At 59.4% G+C, this 15,812-nt stretch overlaps 1 protein-coding gene across 3 annotated transcripts in view; it reads right to left on the bottom strand.

The window, feature by feature from the left end:
- LOC100227325 (diacylglycerol kinase beta) overlaps positions 1 to 15,258 on the bottom strand; it is a 26,302-nt gene extending 11,044 nt beyond the window's left edge. Inside the window, exons 1-19 of one of the 3 annotated variants that reach the window (XM_072933655.1) lie at positions 15,120 to 15,242; positions 14,308 to 14,449; positions 9,667 to 9,930; positions 7,486 to 7,562; positions 6,366 to 6,531; positions 5,198 to 5,437; positions 4,323 to 4,493; positions 3,987 to 4,036; positions 3,328 to 3,402; positions 3,108 to 3,227; positions 2,128 to 2,245; positions 1,787 to 1,875; positions 1,312 to 1,428; positions 1,101 to 1,199; positions 840 to 953; positions 682 to 755; positions 485 to 559; positions 313 to 398; positions 15 to 104 (exon numbers count right to left, since the gene is read on the bottom strand). In XM_072933655.1, coding sequence (XP_072789756.1) covers positions 15 to 104; positions 313 to 398; positions 485 to 559; positions 682 to 755; positions 840 to 953; positions 1,101 to 1,199; positions 1,312 to 1,428; positions 1,787 to 1,875; positions 2,128 to 2,245; positions 3,108 to 3,227; positions 3,328 to 3,402; positions 3,987 to 4,036; positions 4,323 to 4,493; positions 5,198 to 5,437; positions 6,366 to 6,531; positions 7,486 to 7,562; positions 9,667 to 9,733 — 1,828 coding nt within the window. In that variant the 5' untranslated portion in view covers positions 9,734 to 9,930; positions 14,308 to 14,449; positions 15,120 to 15,242. Of the gene's footprint in view, positions 1 to 14; positions 105 to 312; positions 399 to 484; positions 560 to 681; positions 756 to 839; positions 954 to 1,100; positions 1,200 to 1,311; positions 1,429 to 1,786; positions 1,876 to 2,127; positions 2,246 to 3,107; positions 3,228 to 3,327; positions 3,403 to 3,986; positions 4,037 to 4,322; positions 4,494 to 5,197; positions 5,438 to 6,365; positions 6,532 to 7,485; positions 7,563 to 9,666; positions 9,931 to 14,307; positions 14,450 to 15,119 lie in introns of those variants that run through there. The other 2 variants (XM_032749943.3, XM_072933656.1) reach the window with 2 other exon arrangements.
- Between the last annotated feature and the right edge of the window lie 554 nt (positions 15,259 to 15,812).

Here is a 15,812-nt window from a genome sequence, read left to right as displayed (position 1 = left end):
TGGGCTGTCCTCACCTCCTCCCCAGCGCAGGCACCGAGCGAGGTCATTGCCCGTCCCCAGGGGCAGGACGGCCACCGGCGGGTGCTTCGCCAGCTTCGCCTTATCTGCAGTTCAAGGGAGAAGAGACGTTTGGGGCTGACAAGGCTCATTCCCTGCTCCTCTCCACGTCCCTCCTCAGCCAGCAGCCTGGAACGATGCTGCTGGCAGGATCACCACCCCACTTTCCCTAGGGGGAATATCAGGAATCTGTTGCAGATCCCCAAGGATGGGGGTGGACGATGCCCAGCAGGAACACAGCTGTGCCTGGCTCACCTATGCAGTCCAGGATCCAGCCCACCGTGCCGTCCCCTCCGCAGGCCAGCACGCGGAAATCCGGGGTGTCCCGAAAGAAGTTCAGCCTGGAGAAAGCCAGGAGAGACAAGGGGTGACGTGGGAGAGCAGGGCCCGGAGGGAGGGGGCAGAGGACCCCTGCAGAGCTCCATACCCTGGCGTGGGCCCGCCACGGTCCAGGTTGTACACTTGGCGTGGGTTGAGCAGGTAGTGAAACTTCCGCAGGACCCTGGGAAGAGAGAGAGGTGAGGGATCCCATGAAGGTGATTCCCACGCCAGGAGTGATGCCCGGGGCACCAGCAGCCCCCGGCCCCGGGGCGAAGCTGTTCCCAGGCAGGCAGGACCACCTACCTCTCCCCTTGCCTTCCTCCACTCTTGGGGTTCACAAACACGAGGAGTGGGTGTGTCCCGGGCTGAGGGCTGATCTGGAGGGCAGAAAATGCAGCTGTGGATTCCTCAGCTGTTGAGTTCAGTGGCAGAGCCCACCTGCACCCAGTGCAGGAGCCTACCTGCAGCCCTTGCCCATCCACTGTGGTGGAGTTGAACTTGAAGCCCTGGCTGTCCTCGGGGCTGGTGCTGGCAGGGGAGTCGCTCTCCGACCGCCGGCAGTGGGACTGCCTGTCCTTTGGGGAACCGAGGCGTGGGTGCCCACACTGCCCACGAGGCAGTGCCAGCAGCCAGGGAGGCAGATCAGCCTCAGCACTGCCCTGCTGGGTCCTGTCACTGGCAGCGACGAGGGGGGCACTTACCAGGACAAGGGGGGCACTTACCAGGACAACTGGGCAGATGTAGGATGGGAGCAAGATGTGGTCCCGCAGCGGGCCCCCATCACACTCTGGCTTCACATGGGAGGCACACTTGTTGTGGAGCTGGAGGGGTGGGAGAAGGGACGTGGAGCAGAGGACACCTGCCCTCCCCCGAGCAGGAGCCCAGAGCTGGCCGTGCAGGCACGGCAGGGGTGCCCCAGCCCTGGGGACTCACCGTGATTTGGCACCAGACACAGTGCAGGCCGGTGATGCCCTGGTAGCACTTGATGCTCTTGTGACATCTGTCACACTTGGCAGGTGAATTGCCCTCGATCCAGGTGTGCTGCATCACCTGCAAGGCACGGGGACACTGTGGCACAGCACCCAGTGACCCCCAGGCACCTCCCTCCTCTAGGGGTGTCTGTGAGGATTTTGGAAGCTTGTCCTGCAGGGATGCTGCTGATCCAGTCCTGGCCCTTGCACAGCCCCTGTGCAGAGCCAAGGCAAATCTTGGAGCTGGGGGTTGTGTGGATGCCTGGGGACTGGAGATGGGGTGCATCCTGCAAGGCTCTGGATGCTGGCAATGCCCATGAGCTGCTGCCCAGGATGTGAGGGGAAAAGCCAAGGGGAAGAAGCCTTGGGGAAGCAGAGCAGGAGATCAAGGGGCCAGGACACCCACTGGCTCAGAAATGTACCAGCTGCCTACTCACACTTGTGTTTTTCTTGGATTTAACGTAGGTGCTGATGCAGGAAGCGATGTCTTTGGACACACACCTCTCGTGGACCGTGTACTTGCAGACTGGTGAGAGAAAAATCAGAGAGAATCATTTAGGTTTGAAAAGCCCTGTAACAACTGTTACCCCACCACCACCAGGGCACCACCACCCCAAGAAGGTGATCAGCATGGGAGCTGCCCCCTCCCCACTCAGCCGGCAGCACCCACGGGGCTCAGCACTAACAGGGACCAGTCCTCCCTCCCCAGGGCACCACTGGCTGTGACAGGAGCCACGAGGCTGGGAGTGCAACTCTCTGGCAGGGATGCAGGACTCACAGGAGCAGCAGAGGCCCTGCTTGCGGACCCCCAGCAGCATGGTGCGGCAGAAGTTGCAGTAGGCAGGTTTCTTGAAGTGTTTCAGCCTCCAGGCATGCTGCCCGTCATCTTTCACGTTCTGCAGGGCAAGAGAGTGGAGGGTGGACATCACTCTCCCACTGCCAAGAGTCACAGCGCCCTCAGCCCATCATTTTTGTCAACTTTTCACCCCCTAAAAACCCCATGGTGTTTCTGGGAGTTTGCCCCCAGCAGGATCATGGGCTCTCCCTATTCCCCTTCTCTCTTGGTGCTCCCCAGAGCACCCCTGCCACTGCATCCCCCTGGGCACACCCAGCTCCAGCTCCCACGGACCCCTGGCACAGCCCAGCCACAGGAAGATCTTGGCAGCTGACAGGAAGGTGACTTCACATTTGGGGCCGAGCCACCACTGCCACCACGGGGTGACAAAAGCACAAACCTCTTCATCTGGGGCCAGGCATGAGTGCTTTGCAGGAGCCAGCTTAAATTCCCTGCTTTCTTGATTTTTTTTCTGCCAGAAAGCCTGTCCCCCACCCCACCTCTCCAGGGGAACCATGAGCACCATGAGCAAAACCCTCTTTCCCTGCAAATTATTACCTGATGGCCAGGGATGCACTTGAAAGAAATGAAGGCCAAAAGGGTGAAAAAACAAGACAGAGAAATAAAGGGGGTCCCAACAGCCCCACCTTTGCTCTTTGAGCCTCACTCTACAAGAGGAGATGCCATTTTAGGTACTCATCCTAGGTTTTGATTAAATGTTCATTGAACTGGAGTGCACTGCGATAGCACGGAGCAAGCCCAGCCTGCTGGGCACAGCAGCTCAGAAATGAACTTGGGAAGATTTGGGGTGTGAAGGGGGCAGGGAGGGGTTGTCAGCAGGGGCTGGGGGCTGTGTGGTGCTGTATGAGAGCGTGGTGTGCTGCTGGGGGTAGGCTGGACCAGGTGTCCTCAGGAACACTGACCGTCTCCATCCCCAGGAGGACCAGCAAGGGGATGGTGGTCATGCCACCCCGGATCCACTCCTCCAGCGTCACAGTCCCGTCGTGGTTGTAATCGATCTCCTCCATCATGGCCTTCAAGATCTGGAGGAGGGCACAAAATGTGGTGACACAGTGATGCCAGCCTGGCCTCTGGCTGCCAGCCCCTGCAGCTGCCCCTGCTGCCTCCAGCCCCAGCACTCACAGGCTTCAGCTCGGTGGAGTCCCACTCCAGGTACTCAGCCACGTGCACCATCTGGTTGATGATACGATCCAGCTCCTAAGCACACACAGCAAGTGGTGCCCAGGGTTAGGGATGGCTCCAGGCACGAGCAGAGTGTCCAGCCCCAAAGCCCCCAAGGTGTACATTCCCATATGCCCGAGGTTACCCCAGTCCCCACATACACAGGAGGGGCAGCAACACACCAGGCCTCAGCTCCTTATTTTTTCAGAACCTTCTGCCCTGAAAACCTGCGAGAAAATCTGTACTGGGTTTTCCTTGGGAATAACTATTCTGATAAACCGGATTTTATTTGCAACAGGTTTCACGGGTGATACCCAAAGAACAAAGAGAAAACATCACAGGAGAAGGAACTGTGCATGATTTTTTTCTTCCCTGAAACACCATGACCTGATGTAGTGCCACAATTCTTGGTGGGTGGATTTTTTCCTAGCTCCTGCTGGATGCAGCAGAGCTGCCATGTGATCCCCAGCTCTGCAGTCCAGCTGCTGCTTTCCTCCTCCCTTCCCATATCCCTGCCCCTTTTTGGAGCATCTCAGCAGGGCAATGGGCACCCCAAGAGTGTCCTGAAGGTTCCCAGCCCCCTGAGCAGCCCCTGCTCTCTGTCCCAAGGGTAGGCTCACCGAGCTGTCCAGCAGGCCGTTTCCATCGGTGTCGTAGAGGCGAAACATAACTGGAGGGAAGAGAGAAGCTGCTGATAATTAGAGCGCAGCCCCGGGGCACCCTGGGGTGCCCCAAGCACCCTGTTCATGCTGCTGGAGCTTCAGGGTGGGGGCAGCGCTGTGCTGGCTCAGCCAGGCTGAGATGTGAGCCCAGGGCTGTGGAGCATCAAGGCTCCTTGGGCAGACCCAGGCAGGAGCAGAAGGGGATGCAGAGGGGTTTGCCCAGGAGCAGCCAGCCCTGCACTCGTCCTGCAGGTGACACCCCCTCCCCACGGCTGAGCCCAGGGTGACACTTACACTCCAGCTTGTCCTCTGCCCGGCCCCTCTCCAGCAGGGACAGGGAGCAGACAATGTCCTTCAGGTGAACCACCTGGGCCACGGGGCTGGGAGGAGGAGGAGGGGTGGCCTTCAGGGAGCTGGGGCCTTTCCTCAGGCTGAAGGGCAGCCTCTTCTCCCCGCTCCTCGTGCCTGCACGCAGGGAGAGAGGCACAACAGGGGTGACATCGGACCAGGAATTGTCACCAGGCGGGAGACAGGAACTCTGTGGGGCTGAGTGACACCCCGGGGCAGGGCTGGGACACAGGAATGGGCACTAAAAGGGCACTTGGGTGCCATGGCAGGCCTGGGGGCACGAGGCAGATGCGGGGCTGGTGCCATCACAGGCTCAGGGCTGGGCAGTGCCACTCACTCCTCGGGGTGCAGCCTGCCACACCTCCATCACTGCAGCTGTGGGCGGGATGAGCAGCTGGAGCCCACAGAAACGTGTCCTGATGGGAACATGCATCCACCCAGGAGGAGGGAGAAGCTCAGTGGGCAGCAAGGCAGCTTGCCAGGGTGCCAGCACAGCCCACGCTCACTGATGCCCACGGCAATAGCAGGAGGGATGCTCCTGGCAGAGGGGCCCCTCCTCGGGGCCTGGCAGGGGCTGGGGCAAGGGGCAGCTGTGACTCAGTGCCCCATTTCCCCTCCCTACAAGATGCTGCCAGGTAATTAAGACATTGACTGATGGTGGCTCCGTGGGATGGGATCTGTAGCTTAAGTTTGCCAAGCAAAGGTGTCACAGGAACCCAGTGAGTTTGGGAGGTCACTGCCACCACGCTGGGGACTTGACCAGAAACTGGGGAGGGCTTGTCACTGCCCCAGTCTCCCAGCAGAGCCCCAGCCAAGCCCACCTGGTGACTGAGGGCTGAGCAGAGACACGGAGGAGATCTTGGAAGAGCCCGAGGAGTTGTGAGCAGAAGTGGTGCCAGTGGTGGATTTCTGGGAGGATGATCTGGACCAGCTGGGGGAGGCATTGGGGATCGATGCCAGGGTGAGGGACGCTGGCTGTGGCTCAGCTGGGTTGCTGTGGCAGCCCTTGGGCTCAGGAGTGTGTCGTCCCAGAGCACTTCGAAGGGTTTTCCCATTGATCCCTGCAAGCAGACATGCCCAAGGGCAGTGTGACACCAGGGTGTCCGTGCCCTTTGCTCCAGGAACTGGCGCTGGGTGCTTGCCCTGGATCCTCTCTGCTAGCCCCAGAGCCCAGAGCTCTCTGAGGGGCACCACAGATGGCCCCTTGCCCTCCTGCCTGGCCCAGCAGCCCCCAGCAGTGCTCACATCCCTGGGTGATGGACACCACAGTGCTCAGACCAGGCAGGGAGGATGTGCTCCTCCATCACCAGCCAGAGCTGGGGGACATTCTCCCTTTCCCTCTGCAATTTATAGTCCTTTCAGCAGGTGTCTCCACGAGCCAGGAATCCAGGGAAGGGCTGGGGGAGGCAGAGCTGGGTGCCTGGCACACACAGCCTGCTCTGGATGCAGCTGAGTGCAGGGTGGCTGCTTGTACCAGTGCCTGTGACAGAGGCACAGGCCACCTCAGCCTGCACAGAGATGCTGAGAGAGTGACTTGGGCTCTGAATGTGCAGAGGAAAGGACACGTGCCATTGCATCCTGGAGAAATCCCTCCCTGGAGCTGCACAGGGCCTTGGCAACACAGGGGGGTGTGAGCTGGCCTTAGTGCCACCCCTTCAGTGCCACCCCTTCAGTGCCACCCCCTTCAGTGCCACCCCTTTCAGTGCCACCCCTTTCAGTGTCACTCCCTTCAGTGCCACCCCCTTCAGTGTCACCCCTTCAGTGTCACTCCCTTCAGTGTCACCCCTTTCAGTGCCACCCCCTTCAGTGCCACCCCTTCAGTATCACCCCTTCAGTGCCACCCCTTCAGTGTCACCCCTTCAGTGTCACCCCTTCAGTGCCACCCCTTTCAGTGCCACCCCTTCAGTGCCACCCCTTCAGTGCCACCCCTTCAGTGCCACCCCCTTCAGTGCCCCCCCAGCCCTCATTCCTGGTGGCAGGGTGGCTCACCCAGGCTGCCGTGCTGGGACACCCCGGGGCTCTGCTGGCGGCTCTCAGGGGAGGTTTGGCAGATCTTACGCCTGAAGGAAGTGAAGAGGTGCTGGCAAAGCTCCTCGGGCACGTCGGCCTCCAGGTAGGTCTTGATGAAGAGGCAGAAGCCCTCGTAGTCGATGGGCTGGGAACAGAGAGGAGGAGGAGGAGGATGGAGATGCCCCAGGCCACCACCAAGGTGCAGAGCTGCCAGTGGGTGTGGGGCTGCATGCCCTGGGCACCCCTCACTGGGCACATGAGCTGCAGAGCCCTCCCCAAAGCTGCTGGTTTCCCAAATCCAGTGGTTGGAGGTAACCTAAAGGGACCCAGAGGCAGCACGGCCAGCAATGCCCAGTGCCAGTGCGGCTCACCAGGTGAGCAGTGCTGGGAGCAGGGACAGCAGCCAGGGCAGGAGCTGGGGGAGTGGCAGGAAAGGGCAGAGCAGTGGGACTTTCCAGCCCAGCCCCAGCCCCATGGGGACTATCCTCCTCCCGAGGACTCTGCCTCCTCCTTCCCTGCTGGGCATTGCCATTGTGTGAGGATGATGACTTCTCAATGGCTTTTGTGGCCCCAGCTGGAGTGAGCATCCTGTGGTGCCCTGGAATAACAAGGTACCTTTGTGCCACTCCTTGCATGTTCAGCCCACTGATTTTTCTCATTTTGCCTTGATTCTGGTGATTAGAGCCCCACAGAAGCTCTGTCCTGCTGGCACACCAACAGGTCCCTCTGAAAGCACCGCCCGGAAAAAATAATCCCAGCCTTCTTTAGAGGAGAGCGAGGAGGCAGAGAGCTGTCCCATCCCCATGTTGGCCAAATAATTCACTTTTAGGGGGAGAGTAAATCCCTCCCAGGTTCTGCCTGGCAAGGCAATGCCCCAAAAAGCTTTCAGCAGAGTTAGGTGGGGTGGGATGCAGCGGGCAGGGTCTGGGGATGGCCAGGGAATCAAGTCCTGGGTGCAAAACCAGGGGGAGAGATTGGGGCCAGGAGCCAGCCCTGCCTTCTCCTGGCTGCTCCCAGCTGGGGGAGCCGGGCTGGGGGTGCTGCAGGGGGCTGGGAGCTGCCAGCAGCACGGGGGAACACGGCGGGCATGGGGCCATACCTGTTCGGGGTTGTACCTCGAGAGGACACCGTCCCCATTGAACTCCTCCAGAACATCCTTCAGCTTCTTGGTGGAGTCTGGGGAGACAAAGGCACCGTGCTGAGCATGGCCCCACTGGGCTGCCTCTGTCATCCACCAGCAGGGTGGTGCAGAGGGGTTTATCTGCTGCATATACAATTTCTGGATCTTTCTGTGCCTGGAAGAGGCCAGCCATGCCCTGCTTCCCCTTCCACCTTCAGAGGGCAGGGCAGATATGGAAAGCTGGCCTGGGAGCTTTACATATATAGAGAACTTCCTCCTACCAGTATGAAAATAAACACAGAGCCAGAGCAAAGCCAGGAAGGTGTGGACGCTGCAGTCCCAGCTGCTCTGGTGTGCTAAGCACACCCTGGATGTCCCTGCCACAGTGCAGGTGGCTGCTGGCACTCCTTGGCAGAGCCACTCATCCCAGAGGCTGCCTTGGGCTGCTCATTGGTGTCTCCAGGAGTGCCAGCAGGGAGAAATAGATCTGTATTCATAGAATCACAGAATCATTTAGGTTGGAAAAGCCCTCTAAGATCACCAAGTCAGACCATTAACCAGCACAATTGTGTTCACCACTAAGATAGAAACGTCCCACATCTCCATGGCTTTTGAATACCTCCAGGGATGGTGACTTCACCACTGCCCTGGACAGCCTGTTTTAGTGCTTGACTACCCTTTTGAAGAAGAAATTTTCCTGAATATCCAATCTGAACCTCCCCTAAGTGTAGCTTGTGGCCCTTCCTTCTTGTCCTATCACTGGATTGGTCCATGCAGACTTCCACACAAGTAGTAAAGACTTTCCCTGGCTGAGTGTCCTTAAGGCTGGAGTGTCTGGAGGGACATTTCAAAACAGGGAAAAGAAGAAAAAGTGGAAAAAAAGATCAAGGTGAGTGAACATCCAGCCCTCACCTTCACACACATCCCTGGGCATGTGCATTTAAAAGGTTCTCAGACACACCAGCCTTGTTAATTACTGGGAAATCCTCTCTCCATGTGGGGGCTGAGCTGGCTCTGATCCCCCCAGCAGAACTTGGCACTGGACCACAACTGGCTGGGATGTCAGGGGCACTCAAGGAGAGGGATCCTGGCCCCACTCAGAGGACCCCCAAATCCCATTGGTGAGCCACTCTACAGGGGAGAAGGCAGCTGCCCCTGCTGCAGCCTTGCTGGCCACATTTTGGTTAATGAAACTAAGATGCCATCACTGTTCTGAGCCCAGCGTTGCAGATGGTGTTTTGTGGTCTGGGATTCAGGAAAGCAAAGCCCATCATCCTCCAGAGAGGCAGAATGAGATGCAGAGAGGGATGCTGCACACACCACTCTGCCTGCAGCCCTGCCTGAGTCTCTGCCTGGTGGGCAGGAGGGGGAACATGAAGAACTTGTCCCCAGCCTCACCCTTTTGATGTACAGAGTCCCCAAGGACAGCCTCAGAGAGCTCATGGTGTCATCCCCTTTGGCTCTCAGTCGTCTCCCATCCAGCCTGCTCGCCCCAGGGTCAGGCCAATTCTGCAAAGCAACACCCTTGTGATTTCACACCTCTTCTCCCTTCATCCTGTGCCTCTCCTGCCCTACCCTGCCCTGCTCTCAGCACCTTCACGAGCTGCACCGCTTCTCCATCACCTGCTGTAAAAAGCACGCCCACACTCCAGCTCTCTGGCAGGCAGGACCTCAAGGATCTGCTTTTGGAGCCCTGGGCTTCACCCAGGCTCTCTCTCCAGCTTCTCCCAGCTCCAGGACCCCTCGGTGCTGCTGCAAATCTCCTTTTCTCCGCAGGAGCTGCAGCAGAGCGTTGCTCTGCAAAAGCACTGAGGAAAATTACCGCAGAGGGCTGGCAGCCCAAAGCACGCTGTGGAGCAGCTCCGTGTGGTTGGGAAAAGCCAGTCTGCTTTCCTGGTTGGCATTTCACTCTGCTGAGAACGTGGGAGCCCGCCGCCTTCAGACGGACTGAGCCGCGCTCACGTGTCCGGCCCCAAAGCTCAGCTCCATCCTCCTGGCCAGGCAGCTGGGGGACCCCAACCAGCCAGGGACTCCCCCAAAAACCTAAGCAATCACCTAGTTGTCCAGGAGGACACTAAGGACAGGTAGGACACCAGTCCAGCACAGATCAACAGGACTTTTCAGCACATCCAACCCGCTCTTCCCGTCCCGGGTACTCACAGTCCGTGTACTGCTGGAGCTGGGCAAACTCGGTGGGGCTGAGCGAGATCCACGTGCCATCGCTCATCTTTGGGCAGCAGGGACACGGCAGGGGCCACCAGCCACTGCCTCTGTGCCAGCCTCAGTGCCACAGGTCCCACAGAGCGCTCGGTCACATCGGCACGGCGAGGGGCACGGCCGGCCCTGGGACTGCTGGCATCATTCTGCTGAGCCTGTGAGAAGCCAGCCCCAGAGCTTCGGGGCACCTGGTCAGCACTTGGCTGCCTGGAGGGGACAGAGAGAGAGGAGGGGGTCAGCAGGAGGCAGAGACAGGGTCCTGCTGTGCCTGGGGACAGTCACCTTCAGTAGTGAGGGTGTGAGCCTGGAAATGGGGTGCTTTGCCCCACTGCAGACCCGGGGGATCTGCACTCCAGGGAGCAGAGGGTGTGGGCTGCACTGAAACGGGGGTGAGCACAAGGAGGAGCACAGGGCACCTTGCTGTGTGAGCATTCTCAGGGCTTGGTGTCCCTGGCAAAGCTCCTCTGCCACCGAGCCAGCCTGGTGCCACACACAAGAGCCACAACTCTCACCGGCCAGAGGATGTGGCTGGAAGAGGTCAAGCAAATGCCTGGGGCAGGAAAAGGAACTTGTCACCCTCAGCATTTCCCCGGGGAACCCAGCAAAGGGAGCAGAAGGAAGGACATGGTTATTTAAAGAAGATGCAAAAGCTGGGGGCAGGGAATACAAGAGAGTAGAAACTTCCAGTTTACTCGTGCACCTTTGAAGCTGGTGTTTACTTCCAGAGAATCGTGGTAAATGAAAATCTATAGTCAAAACTGGATGCAAGGGAAAAACCTGTGCCACAGAAAAGCCCTGACCAAAGGGCTCTCTCCAGCCCACTCATTCTTAGGTTTCAAAATTTTTTAGTCTTTTTCATTTAACCAAATTGGTCATCAGGCAAAGGGCAGCGTTTGGAGGAGGTGGTTGCTCTCCAAGGAGTTTGATCTCCATTTTAGGGCTGTTTCCCTGCTAAATGTTGGCTCCCAGTTTATACCAGCCTAAGCTGACAGACTGGAGGAAGCAGAGCAAGGATGAGCTGGGAAAGATCAGAGGACTTGGGATGATGCTTAGGGAGCATCCACATGCCCCAGCATCTTTCCATTCACAGAAAAACACCTTTGATTAAGAGGAGCAAGTAATTCTGGGGAGCTGTTGGGTCCCACATGCCACACCAACCCCACACAGAGTCCCTAGGGACATTCACATATGGGGGTGCACCAGGAGCAGTCACTAAACCCCCACATCCTCAGGACTCTGCCCACATTTCAGTCCAGATGCTATTTTGGCTCTATATTCAGCTGCTGAAAATGCTCCAGGGCAAGAGATGGTCCCAGGGGCAAAGCCTGGTGTTGGCAGAGGAAGGAGCAAACATTTTTGGGGCTGTGGAGAGGATGGTGACCCCTGAGGAAACAGCACAGGGCTGAGCATCTGCCTGGATAGCTGCCAAAGGGTTTTCCAGCTGCAGGGAGTGACTGCACACAGAGAGGAGCCCACCAAGCCCTGGCTACGCATTTGGTGGAGTTAAATGTCACAACCCTCCTTAGTCCTGTTCAGTCCTTTCCTCCCAGGAGGACAAAGTCACCGGGCTCTTGTTCCACTCCTCCATGGCCTGGGACTTCTTGGCTGCCTCTGAGGCTGCCTGGAGAGCTGTGGGGCCTGGGGACCCCACAAGATGCTGTTCCTGCCCAGAGGATGAGCAGTGGCTGTCCCGGGACAGGAGCAGTGCCCTCACTGCCCTGCCCTGGGGCACTCCTGGTGGGATAACACACAGTCCAGGGGAAAATCCCACCTTCCCACCCTCACTGGGGCCCTGCAGCCCCATGGCAACTCGCCTCCAGCCTGTGACTATCCCAGCTCGTCCTGGCAGCTCTTTGTCCCCGTGCCACCAGCTGGGCAGCACTGCTATGGCTAGGGAAGAACTACCCAATGTCTTCCCACACTGGCTTTGGTTTTGTGAGGATCTTCATCTTGCTGAAAGCACAAGCAAAAACATGGTGTTTGCTCCTATCCTGGATGCTGGGTTTGTCCCAAAGTACTTCCAAGGCTGGTCCAGGAGATGCCTATGCCCAGGAACGCAGACAGACTTCGTGTTTCCTGGCACACAAGCTGTTTGATTTGATCAGAACCTCTTTTTTATCCTAAACTTATCCAAGGAGAGGCTGAGAGTCCAGAACTAGCTAGAAGAAAAGGCAAAGGCAGGGGGCTGGCTGTCTCCAGCTCCCAGGAGGAGTTTGGGGGCACTGGGGGCAGCAAAAATATCCCTTGCTTCTTTTAATGACGGGTGATGGGGCAGCACAAAGCACCAGAAGGAAAGCAAAGCAGAGCTAATTGGGCCATCCCAAGAGGCTTTCCCCCAGCAATTGCTGGAATAACAAATGCCACTCCTGGCACGTCAGCCTCGGATTTCAGGAAGGGCAGGAAAAAGCCTCCTCAGGAATCCAGCTGCTCCTCGTTTGGCCGCCCTCTGAATTGTCAGCGGCAAATTATGTTCTATTAAATCAAATTTGCCTCTCGCTAAAAATAGCTCCCTACTAGTATTACAAATAACACGGATTACCCTGCCTGGAGGCGCTCACCGCGCACGGCCCCTCTGCCCATCCCTGCTCCTGTGCGTGGGGGCTGGGGAGGACGGACAGGGGGGACCTGGGAGCCTCCCAAACCTTCCTGGGGGAATAAGCAGAGCTGGAGCTCCTGGGGAGCTGCAGGGCACATCCTGCAGCTGCAGCGATGAGAGAGGTGCTGCTGGGAGCATCGATGGGTGCAGCTCTGGGGGAGCCAGGCCCAGCCATGTAGGGCCTGAAATACATCAACAGGGGAAATGCCAGGCAGGAGTCAGCCATGGGCCAGCCCCCAGTGGTGAGTGGAGCCTGGACTTGTGGCAGGACCATGCCACAGGCAGTGGGACACCTCTATATCCCTAAAAAAGGGCTGTCCATGGGCACCTCTGGTATTGAGGCATGGGGAATCCCAGAAGCAGCAATGGGATGGCAGAGGAGCTGTTTTCCCAGCCAGACATCCCTGTCTGGAGCCTTTTCACCAGCCCCAGGTGCTGGCTGCCCAGTGCTGCTGTGGATGGAGGATCCCACAGCACAATGCTCTGGGGATCACTGTGGGACTGGGAGGCCTTGTTCCACAGCTACTGATGGGCACCTAACCGCATCCCCTCATACATCCCCATCTTTGTTCTCGTTCATGTCCCAATCTCCTTTCATGTCCCCATCCCCATCCCTGTTCCCATCCGTATCTTCAACCCATCCTGGTCCCCATCTCAGTCCCCATTTCACTCTTCCTTCCCTCCCCCTACACCTCAGTCTCTCACTTTCAAACAGTTTCACCCTTGGCAAAGGTTGCTCTTTCCTCAGGAACAGAACAAACCACAGGGGCACAGAACCAGAGACAATGGGCTGGCAGCTTCCAGGTGCTGGCAGAGCCTCCAGCCTCCGACCGGCTTCACAGGAAGGTGTGGATGGGGCTGCAGCACCTGCCCCACAGCAGATTCCTGCTCCAGATGCCCTTTGGGAAGGAAAACCATGGGCTCCTTGAGCTGCAGGAGGTGGCAAGAGGAGGCAACACTCCTGCTGAGCACACACACACGTGCAGAGGAACATTCTCCTGGCAGCACTGGGACACAGCACGATGCTGGGCTCTTCCCTGCTTCCCTGCCCGGGCCTGCAGGAGCCACAGACACGTGCCACATCCCTGGGGCACAAGCATGGCAGGTCCCTGCAGGAATGGCATTTTCCAGGCCACCCCCACCATCTTTTGGAAAGATCAGCCTATTTTTGTGTTGGATGGGGAGAGGCCCCTGAGGCGGTGGGTGGAGTATAAATCCCTCCTGTCCCACTGCAGCAAACAAACCCCAACCAAGTCACGCTCAAACTATTTTCTGCAGCGACAGGAGAAGGCGCTTTTCTGCATTTTGCCAGCCCAAGAGGACACTCGGGATCGGCTTTTTCCATTCTCCAAACCTGTTGCTGACTACACATTCCCCTGACGCTTTGACCACCACCCACCCAGAACAAGGCACGCTGTCCAGGTACCTCACACCGACTTTGCTGTGGAGCCCGAGCACCCTGGTGGCACCAGGGTGATGAAAGGCACTGGCAGGGGTGTCTGGAGCATCCGTGCTCTCTCCCACAGTGACAAAGGGAGAAGTGGGTGGCCGTAGCCAGCCCTCCAGCCCCAGGGCTGGGCTGTGGCTGGACCAACTCCCAGCTGGGTGCTTGGCTCAGCCCTGTGACAGCAGGGACCCAGCACAGCCTCCCTTGGAACTCACCCACCTGCCAGGGGCAGGACAGCTCAGCTCATGCCCCAGAGACACCAACAACTTCCTGACTTGCTACTGTTGGATTTTTAGAGAGTAGTTTTGCTGACTGAGTTTGGAGCAGACTAGATCTGAGCTAGGATGCCTTTGGAGCGAGGCGCTTCCCCTTGGCCCTGCAGGTCCCAGTCAAACCAGACCTTGTCTCATAGAAAAGCCCTTTCCCACACCAGACAGGACAGCGAATGCTGGGCCTGCAGCTTAAGGACTGGGATCCACCCCAGGATCCCACCTCCATCACCTTGCACATGTAAGCCCGGGAATTCAGGACACCTACAAACCTGTCAGACAGAAACCCTGGCTCTCCCTCTCTGCAGGAATCCTGTGGCCACGAGTCCTGTGGCTTCCAGCCACACCTTGGGCGGGATAACGCTGCTTCCTGGTAGCTTTAAAATGCCTTCTCCCCTTTCATCCCAACACAACCTGCAGAACAAGTCACATCCAGCACCCTTCCACAGGCCAGCCACACCAGCACCGCCTCAGCCCTCCCGCCTTCCAAAGCCAACGGCCCTGGCAATTTTTACTTAACAAGAAAGACACTAACGAGCTTTTCCAGCCTGGCAACACAGGAACAGCTGGATTGGGCTGTTCTTCTGCCCAGCCCAAGGACGGGCGGTTTTATAGCCAGGCTGAGAACCAACAGACGCTGAGACACCAGTGGAGGTGGTGTAGGGTGGTGTAGGGTGGTGTAGGGTGGTGTAGGGTGGTGTAGGGTGGTGTAGCCCCCTGGGCTGCTTTAGGGGCTGGTTACCACCCTCCTCACCCTGCGGACAAGGGTACCCTGCCCTCTCTCCACCCTTCGGGAAGCTTTTCTCAGGGGCAGAGCCGCACGCCTGGGAACCCCGATTCCCCAACCCCAGCGCTGCCCCGCTCCCTAACACCGCTGGGGAAGGGGCTCAGGGCTGGCCCGGGGAGGGTCGCGGGCTCCGAGGGCAGCGGGGAGCGATCGACGTGAGCTGCCGAGCCGGTCCCGCGTGGGGTGGGGGATCCCGCGCGGATCGGGGGCTTTACCCACGACGGAAAGGGGTGAGCCCACGGGTGTCGCTGCCCCCCCCCCGCCCAGCCCCGCGTCCCCCCGCCGCTGTCCCCTTACCTGGCGGCGGCAGCGCGGTGCCATCGGCGGGACCGGGACTGGCGGTACCCGGCGGCGGTACCGGGACTGGCGGTGCCCGGCGGCGGCTCCGGGACTGGCGGTGCCCGGCGGCGGCTCCGGGGCTGGCGGTGCCCGGCGGCTCCGGGGCTGGCGGTACCCGGCGGGACCGGGGCTGGCACCCGGTGGCTCCGGGGCTGGCGGTGCCCGGTGGTGGTTCCGGGACTGGCGGTGCCCGGCGGCGGCTCCGGGGCTGGCGGTGCCCGGTGGCGGCTCCGGGGCTGACGGTGCCCGGCAGCGCTGCTCAGCCCGGCGGGGCGGGGACCGGGGATGGGGGATGCGAACGGGCCCGGCCCGCCCCGCCGCTCCGCTCCGCCCGCCTCCGCCGGCACCGGGCGGCCGGGGCGGGAGGGGGAGGAGGACGAGGAGGAGGAGGAGGAGGAGGAGGAGGAGTTGGAGGAAGAGCCCAGCGGCCCCGACCGCGCCCCCGCCCCTTCCCGGCCCCGGGGCAGCGGCGGGGAGCAGCGGGGCGGGAGCAGCCGGCTGCGGGGGCGGCGGGAGATGTGTTTCCGTGCTAAAACTCCGTTGTGATGGATTCCCAGCTCCCCACAGCCGCAGGGTTTTCCCCACTTCCCGGTGATCGCGCACACCGCCCCGCAGCCCCGATGCTCCCCGTCCTTGTCGCCGTGCCTATCT

The sequence above is a fragment of the Taeniopygia guttata genome, chromosome 9, assembly GCF_048771995.1.
Source record: "Taeniopygia guttata chromosome 9, bTaeGut7.mat, whole genome shotgun sequence".
Taxonomy (NCBI): domain Eukaryota; kingdom Metazoa; phylum Chordata; class Aves; order Passeriformes; family Estrildidae; genus Taeniopygia; species Taeniopygia guttata.
Note: the sequence above shows the minus strand (reverse complement) of the source record. Positions and strands in the feature narration are given on the sequence as shown.